We start from the raw sequence: 9308 nt of genomic DNA, 5'->3' as shown, positions 1-9308 counted from the left end.
TTATGTTTGGTGAGAATCAGGAAAAATTCCACCTTTATAAATCATAAAACTTTATCTTACCTCTTACCTCTTATCTCTTACAAGAAGCTTAACAAACAAAAACCTGAGAACTGTGAATGTGAAATTTCTACAGCTCCTGAGTGGATGGAGAGAATCTACAAGCTCTCAAGCCTTGTAAATGCTTTTTAACTGGATTTGAGTGGGCCGTTTTAATACACGAATGTGCTTTGATTCAAACTGTTTCACTGCATCTCTGTTTGTTTTGTCCTTTTGGTGGGTGAACCTTTAACAGCGAGGTGAAAATGGTCCCAGACAAAGAGAGAGAAAAAATACAAAGATTGTCCAACAAAATGTTCAAAGACACAATAAAAATATTTCAAAATGCTTTTATTTTGCATAGTACTTAAAGTTAAATGCATTTCAGAACAGATGGGTCTTTATCTGGTTAACTGTTTATGTATTACCTTACTAAACCACCACACATTAATTGGTAATGTATTGAAACCTTAAGACTTTTTTTCCAGGATATGCCTGTAATATCTACAGTATTTCTTTCTTATTTATGTATGTTATTTCTTGTTTTTTGTTCTTATATTTTTGTACCTTTGTGTGAACCTACATGCTTTAATTTGTTGCTAGCACACCTGGATTTCCCAAGTGATGGGACAGTGAAGGATATTTTTATTTCTATGTAAACGTTTCCAGACCTTCCTCCGTCTCCGCTGGGTTCATTTGGTCTTCATGATGCCGTTTGTTCCTTCTGAGGTTTTCACTGGACACCTGAGAAGAAATTACCTACAGGTGGATTCTGTTTACTAATTAGATAAATACAAATACAGGCATTTATAATATTTTTATTTGGAAAACAATTTGAAAACCCCTTTCATACTTTATTGTACTGAAAATCCCAACAGATTTTCAGTACAATCTGTTGGGATTGTACTGTAGGAAAATTATAGATGTAAAGTGACAAAATGTGAAAGAATCAAAGGGTGCATATACTTTTGTAAGGAACTGTATAAAATGTTAATGAAAAGTAAGAAAATATGATCCTTTGGAAAAAATACTTTAATATATGCATTTATCCCACAACACTCCTTATGACCTGTACCCTGGAGAACTCTATAAATACTTCACTTGCATAAAAAAAGCTACATCTTGTATTAAATCTTAGTGACCTTGGACACTTAAAGGTTTCAGAACAACGATGAATATGAAAAAACATTCCTTCCATTTTTCTAGCAGAAATATTCAGATTCATAATAAATATTTAAGAATGTTCACTTCATATTTCCTCTTTCAAAATGCTTTTCACATTAGTCTACAACCGACTCTCAGTGAGCCAGGCATCTATAACGTCAAGGTTATTATTTTCATAAGAGAAGTCAATGCTATGATATAAACTGTTAACAGCAGTGGTTGCAGTACTAATATCATTCAAGAATTACTTCAAGATTAAATGTAACAAGTGTAAACACTCTGAACAACAACACTCACAAAGTGCAAAATTCATGTGTTCATATTATATGCAGTCTATATGCAGTCAGATTTCCAATGATTTTTAATCAATTTGCCTCTTATTTTTACTGTGTAAAATAAGGATGACTTTATATAAAAATACTTTTTATACACTATGTATAAAAAGTATATTTTACATCAATCAGTAACCACATTTTAAAACAGTTTGAATCAAACATCAAGTGTAAAAAACTGCAAACTACAGATCCCACCATGCAAGTAATTATAAAAGAATAACAACCCCCTCCAAAAAAGACAAGTGAAAATCCTCAAAACCTCTAAAAAAATACAGACTGAGGAATGCCCTGCAAATTAGAATGTAGTCTTTTTTTTTTTTTCAAACAAATACTTCAAATTTGCTTTGTCAATTATGGTTGATTGTTGACATTGCCAATACTAGCCCTCTACACGTGACGTCACTATCTTCGAAACTCCGCCCACTCTGCCATCATAAACCTGTGATTTTATCGTGTAACTTTTAAGGAAGAAAGATACGGTCATAAGGATGACTTATGACCTTGTAAGTCATAAGGAATACTTTATTATGACTGTCAGTCATAATACTGTCAGTCATATTGACTGACAGTATTATGTCAGTCAGTGACATAATACTGACTGACGCCATTATACCTCGGTGTAATGGCGGATTTGTAAAAAGCATTCGCTTTGTAAAAGTATGATTACTTAAGTAATCATACTTACTTTACAAGTAAGTATGATTAGAAAGATATCAAATATCGCATTATGGGGAAGGTACACGTCTAACCTTTAGTAACCATGGAAACAATGCCGCACCATCATGTAGCCTAGCATGTATGCAACAAACTGGTTAGCATCTCGTCTTTTGTATGTTTTTAATCCTGCCTCGGTTTAGGGGAAGCGCCATTTATGACATAGTGACATAAATCATGTGGTGTGAATTTAGGTAAAGTCGGTAATTTGATCAACACCTCAGGAGGGAGAAGGTATGGACTGGTTTCTAAGCTAGCTGTTTCAAACTTTTATAAATACCCCCGTCTATGAGCTCCAGTGTTGTGTTCACAGACAAATTAGCTCGACTCGAACAAGTAGAAGCCATGAATAAACTGGCAAAAATAACTTTGGAAAACAATTTCAGTTGCTTTGTAAAATACTCCCGTCCCTCACTTCCGACGTTTGTCATGGCGCCTAGAATGATTAAGTGGTTGCAAAGGGTCAATAGGCACTTGCCCAGTGCAGCATCAAAAGGGAGAGAGGCATTCCAACAGACAGTTTGCACATCCTACTGACAACTTGTAGTTTCTGGACTGCTGTGCATTTATCCCAGAACAGAATATAAATAATTTCCTCCATTTTGTTTTGTGTTGGGTGGCAGGAGGAGGGGCTTGCGCAGGCCTCTGCTTAATACAGAACCACACCTGCACATGCAAACACACGCATACCTACACACGCAGCACTATGCTTTCTTTCCTGTATGTTGGACTACTCTCCTTTGGATTCACAGTCACCAAGGTGGAGCCTAAGTATACCCTCACTATGTAGCTGCAACAGGAGCTTAAACTCCTCCGGCATGGCATGGAATCCGCTCTTTCCTCTCACGTCATCGTAATAATGGTGGGTCAGCTCCTTGAAGGTCTGCGGGTGAAGACCAAACGGCCAGAAGCCGTACAGGTCGACGGTGTCACACAGTTCCAGCGCCAGGCTTGTCAGGATCATGCCAGAGCTGAGACGCACAGCCTCCCATCCTTGAGAGCGCCAGAACGTGTCAAGATCATTTAAGTACTCTGGATTGAAGTAGATTGGTTGCATGGGGCTCCCAAAGTCTTGAATAGTGTGGAAAGCCCGCATGCAGAGAACTATGTTTTTGACATAGGAAAATGCAGGAAGTAGAATCATGGAGCTTCTATATTGGCACAGTTTCTCCATAAACTTCCGTCGACTTCCTAAAAGAGAGTCATACCTGCAAATACAAAATTGATCATAAAAAACAAGCTAGATGATATTACTTAAGCTGAGAAAAATGTATACATTTTCTCACTTTTGTAAAAGTATACTCGGGTTTGCTGACACGAGGTCCGTCTTGACCCCAACATGTTTCTCGTATCTATTTTTTAAAGGCGGAAGGTTGCACCTAAAAAACAGTAGCAGACATTATTTTTCGTTAAACAGGATTCTTAAATAATTTTAACTTCTGATACTTAGACAGCCTACTGACCTGATGACAAACTCGGCTGAATCAATACTTTTTCCACAGCTGCTGTTTGCCAGGATCCCAGCATTCCCAACAACAGCACAAGAGCCGTAGGTTTTATTTGCAAAAGGAGACTCCTGAAATTACCAACAAAACTATTAAAAAAATATGATAAACATAAAATTTTTCATAGTTTTAACAATTAAAAACATGCAAATAACTTATATTCAGATATATTTATAGGAATCAGTGATATATCTTGTTCCTTTGACTAATCCGCAAAAGTAACTATCAGATTTTAGGAAAACATCAATGGGCGACACATTAATCTGAGTTGTTTTTATGCTCTGGTAAACAGTTTACAGTTTAAGGCAGATGTACATATTTAGATATAATTGTCTTTTTTAAATGATCCCATTCAAATTTATATCCCCATCACGTAAATTTCTGTTTAAATCATTGAATTTTTGTTTTTTGAGTCATAAAGAATAGCTTTAATATTTTATATATTTTTGCCACCCGTAGGAAGACCTCTCTGCACCAAGATCATCTTCACTGATCAATAGCCAATCAATAACCAAAAGCTGTTTGGAACTGGCAGAAAAGATTTGGCCTTTTTTTTCATGGTGGTAACACACATAAGTTCTGCTGCAAATCACACAGATGTATTTTCCTTAAAATAATTTAAGAATTATTGCCAAAAAGGAAAAGAACAAAATATATTTATGGGTTAAGTGCGTTTGAAAGTGAAGCATCATGTTAGCAAGTCCTATGTCTAAAACAAATAACTAATAAATTGGTAACAAACAATAATGAAACAGGAAACATGTAAAACATAAAACAACTTACCTTCAAAAATGTGTCAAAATGCTCCGATTTCACCTCAAAAACCCTCTTTTTATCTCCATCTGTAGCAAGCATTGATCCCACCAGAGTGTTCTTCTGAGTAATGATGGCCTTTTCATAACCTCTGACCTTTAAGTTCAGCTGAGCTCTGAAAAAAAACACAAGGGCTTTTATTTATTCAGCAGTTAGCAGAAGAAGAGTACTTCAAGGTGTGACAGTACAATAGCATTGAAAGCATGCTCTCTCTATTAAATGAAGAAGTTAAGTCTTTTTAATTATTGGCATGAAACGACATATCAGTAATCCCTCAATAAAGACTTAATTTCAAAAAGTCAGTCAGTGTGATAAAAAAAGATAACTCCATTCAATTCAAGAGTCAATATATGAAGTAGAGCAGGATAAACAATTGACAGCAAGGCAGGCAAGAAAGGCAAGTGTATTTATTTAGGATTATCACACACAAAGCAATCCAAAGTGTTTTACCGCACAGAGGAAAGACAGAAAGCATAAGCATCACAGTGTTGGACAACTAAAACGACTGACACACAGCAAGACTTAATCTGAAACGAGACTAAATCTGCTAATCTAGAGGTGACCAAAACTCAACTAAATCTCAAACATGCTAGCCTAAAATACTGTGGCTGTTGCTAACTTAAAATACGCCATCAAATTAAAGCTGACTGATACCTGCGTGGGATGACAGGCCTGATAAAATCTTTTCTATGAACAGTTTGAAATGTTTCGGAATGCTGTTTAGCGTTCAAGCAGCAAGCTGATGGGAACGAGATTAAAATTGAGCTACAATTGATTTTGAAAGTGATAGAAGTACCTTAATTCTTCGTGTTTTTCCTCCTGTCTCTTCCACGGTTTGGAGTAAGGCTTTAGCATTTCGGTTATTTTCTTCCTGAATTTGCAAAAGCAGAAACACAAAAAGATCAGGAAACTGTGGCGTACATGGTTCTGTTTCGGCAAAAGCAAGGACTTCACTATGGCTGTGATTCTCAAAGGTTTCTTGAGGTTTGTCTTTTTTTATTTTTGTTTTCATTTTCGCAAGTTTTGCAACCCGAACCCGTTTCTGCTATACAGGAATAAGGGTTTCCAGTATAGCAGGAAAGTTCAAAAGTTCAAAAGACATTTTGAACTTCTTGCGCAAGATTTGATATTACCTGGCAGACTTTTTTTTTCTTTATTTTTACAAATATACGGACAACAGTAATACAAAGTATTTTCTTTTATCAATATTTCTTGAGTTTTCTTTTCAATGTTTTAAATATAGTTACTGACAAAGCACTTCTACTTTATGACTTTTTGTTTTGTTTGTTTTTTTAGCCACTGGAAAAACAAACTGTAATAGACAACACAGACAATCCGTGACTGACGAGGCATATCTGTCATTTGGATCTTTAGCGCATTTTTCTGCAGAAACGTAAATGCAGGAGGTAACACGCTCATATAACGCCCTCATGTTTTGCTTGTTTCCCATGACTGCGAGGACCTTTCCATCCACTGTATGAATCTGGAAAAATCCCTCCTGAAATAAAAGAAGCTGCTCATCATGGCATATTTTCAGCATGTTTCATTTCCTCCACACAATCAAAATGGCTCATTTCATTATATGACCACCTGGCTTTTGTTTTATCTCTTTCAGTCACAATTTTAGAGCTTTGTAAAATTTCCTGTTATCTTCTATGAAATATTGCCAAACTTCATTCCAAGCTATTTGTTCCCTGACGCTGAGAAACCAGTCCGTTTATCTATGTCTCCCGGGCTTGACTCTGTTATGGCTGCATTTTTTGTTTTTTTAATTAAATGTTGCAACCGCTTCTGCTTTTCAGAAATAAGCATTTCAGTGGAGACGCTACGAGTGTTTCCATGGAAAAGAGACACGAGGACACAAACGAAGACATTTCGGACTTCTTGCGCATGATTTGATATTACCTGGCAGATTTTTTTTTATTTCTACAAACATAATTTAATGCTAAAGACATTTTTGTGCGTTTCTGATATTTAGATTGCAGGGTTTCCCCCGGTGTATTATAGGCCTGGCGGCCCGCCATCCTTTACTAGCGCCACTGCCAGGCTAAGCCTTTTTTTGTTTATGCTTTGAGGAAAATAATAATAATTTTTTAAAAAAAGTTCTTTTTTTTCTTCTTTTTTAAGCCAGATTGCAAACGTCTCTGTTGCTCTGAGCGCTTCACTGGCGGGGCAGGTTTATACTTTATGCATTTAAAGTCGGACCAATCGCACTGCTGGTGCCTCTGCGCGATGCCTCGCGCGCTGCAGCAGCTGGATTAAGTTTACCTCAGCACGGATCCCGCGCGCCTCCTTTCACTCAAACTGGACACAGGCTGACCTGTATGGATATTTACATCAACCTCCTGTGAGGAATTATGATTCTTTCCAGAGTTTTTGATCAAGGTAGGACTTTAAACACCACTCTGATTAGGTCTATGTGAACTGCAGGAATAACTTGTAGTCGCGCTTTCGGAGGTGCGTTGAGCGAGTGGTGAGAATGATTTATATTTGTGAACAAAGAATTTTGTGCGGCTTTTCCATCTCAACATACGCTAGTTTGTATTAGTTAACGAACTAGCGCTAACCTGATCATGCAGGTTCAGCCTGGTGAGGAGCTTTTGCGCTCTCCTGTCTGTAACATCAGCATCGCGCTGATTTTATATTATATTATTTTTAGTATTATTTTTCCGGTTACAAAATGCATCAAACTGTATCAAATGCTTCCACTTAGTCAGACAGAGTGAATGTGCATGGACGCAGGGAGATCTGAGAAACTCGTCCCATAAACTCGACCAACCAGAGTAGTTTCTGTGATGCTTATTAAAAACTCAACAGACACGAAATGAAAGAGCTACTAAAGCCACATTAGCAACATTGAATTAAATCTCCCGTTTGTTGAGCATCTCTGCACAGTGCAGCAGATTAACTCATCATGCACAACCGGTCCAAGGCTGTATGAGGCCTGGAGCAGAGTCTGATTTACGGGCCCCTTTTGTTGCTAAAAACATCAGCACTTCGAACAGATCTGAGAGAGGGGGGTAGTTTAATTAGCCAACCTATGAAGCAATCAATTATAATTGCAGTTAACTAAATTGTATTTGTGAACAAACAGAGCTCAAACTTAAAGATTAAAATAAATTAAGCATCAGATTGTAGCTAGGGTAACAAAGCAGTCTAACTATGAATATTGTTCTTTTTTAAAAACTAAATTAAGCATTTTCCTGAGCTTTGTTGAGGCAGGAGGGACCGTAAATGTTTTTTCCTCTAAGTGGGCGATTGCACCTAAAAAAAATTGAGAATCACTGATCTAAAGGAAAAACTGTGACATTTTCTTCTCACCTGCAGTCTTCATACTGTTTACGTAGCTTGGCAGCTTGCTTCTTAGCTATTTTCCCAGATTTGCCTTTGCTGGGAAAAAATAAAGTGTCAAAATCTGTAAACTTGCTTCATCGCTGCTGGTCTCTGATTTACATGTACAGTCATGCATTTATAACATGTACTTCCAAAAATGAATCCTCTTTAAAGCTGCAGTACTTATGTCTTTGCATATATATATTTTTTTAAATATTGTGACACTGTTCTCACCTGCAGCCTTTACATGGCTTAGCTTCTTGTTTCTTGTCATCCGTTTTTTCAGGTTCTTCTTTGATGGGCTCACTGGAGAAAAAATGTGTCAAGATCTGTAAACTTGCATGAAAAAAAAAATCTCCTTTTATCTACATTTGGATTCAGGAATCCAGACGTAACAAATAGTTTTTTTTTATTCAGCATCCAGGTTTTAAATTTTCTCTATGTTTTGCATAGACTCAAAGAAATAAAAATGGCAGTATCATCTGCAAACAGCACAGTATCAGTATCAGTATCAAAAGGCCTCAGCTAAAACAATGTTATGTGATTGTTTTTAGATTGTAGCTAAAATTTAGCAAGAGCAGTTTACACAGGTCATGGGGTGAAAAAGCCAAATTGCGTAGGTGTAGTACATTGTTGGACGTCTACAACAGACAGGTGCCAGGGACGACACAGCTGAAACATGTCTGACAGCCCTTTAGATTTGAAAAGTCATTGCTCTTGGATCCTATCCAGCCGTTACTGCTGGTTTCTCGAGGTAATCCTCTGCATTATCCCTTTGGCATCTTTAGATGCAGTGCAATGCATTGCCAAGAGTTTAAGGATTCAAAGCGTGTGTAGAAGTTATTCAGAAAATGGAGGGCAGAATGCCTTTCCGTGAGACTCGGTAGGGAGGATTAGAGTTGAAATGCTTTCGTTTCTTCGGCAAATGACCGTTTTTTTCCGTGCACCATGCTATAAGCCGCAGGTACAAATTTCTTGAGAAAAAAAAAAAAAAAAACTGGAGACGTACATATATAAGCCGCACCAGGCTATAAGCTGCTGGTATCTACGCCGCTCTCGGTTTTCCATAAGAACCCAGCTGAGGGCTGCGTCCTAATAAACCTGCTGGATTTATTAAGGATGCAGCCCTCCGTCTCCAAAGCCGAACCATGGTTTCGTTCTCGCCGAGCTTATGTGCAGCGGCTCTATTTCCTGTTCTGCCAGATCGATAGCCCTCAACTTAAAAGCTGCATCATATGAGTTTGAAGAAATTTCTCCGTCGTGCCTGCTGCTAGCATGTGGTTGTTTTAAATGAAAATTAGCACTTTCTTCTTCTTCTTCTTGATTTTACTGGCGGTTTGCAACAAAATGTTAGTAGCATTACCGCCACTTACTGGTATGGAGTGTGATTTGATCTATCTATCTATCT

At 37.4% G+C, this 9308-nt stretch overlaps 1 protein-coding gene across 1 annotated transcript in view; it reads right to left on the bottom strand.

The window, feature by feature from the left end:
* Positions 1–2216: 2216 nt before the first annotated feature.
* Positions 2217–9308, bottom strand: part of LOC103142255 (alpha-2,8-sialyltransferase 8E-like) — a 13172-nt gene continuing 6080 nt past the window's right edge. Inside the window, exons 5-11 of the mRNA XM_016674333.1 lie at positions 8135–8206; positions 7889–7957; positions 5364–5438; positions 4538–4682; positions 3713–3825; positions 3536–3628; positions 2217–3457 (exon numbers count right to left, since the gene is read on the bottom strand). Coding sequence (XP_016529819.1) covers positions 2980–3457; positions 3536–3628; positions 3713–3825; positions 4538–4682; positions 5364–5438; positions 7889–7957; positions 8135–8206 — 1045 coding nt within the window. The 3' untranslated portion in view covers positions 2217–2979. The remainder of the gene's footprint in view (positions 3458–3535; positions 3629–3712; positions 3826–4537; positions 4683–5363; positions 5439–7888; positions 7958–8134; positions 8207–9308) is intronic.

Source organism: Poecilia formosa, unplaced genomic scaffold (assembly GCF_000485575.1).
Source record: "Poecilia formosa unplaced genomic scaffold, Poecilia_formosa-5.1.2 Scaffold94, whole genome shotgun sequence".
NCBI classification, from domain to species: Eukaryota; Metazoa; Chordata; class Actinopteri; order Cyprinodontiformes; family Poeciliidae; genus Poecilia; species Poecilia formosa.
This window is presented reverse-complemented; position numbering and strand designations above follow the sequence as displayed.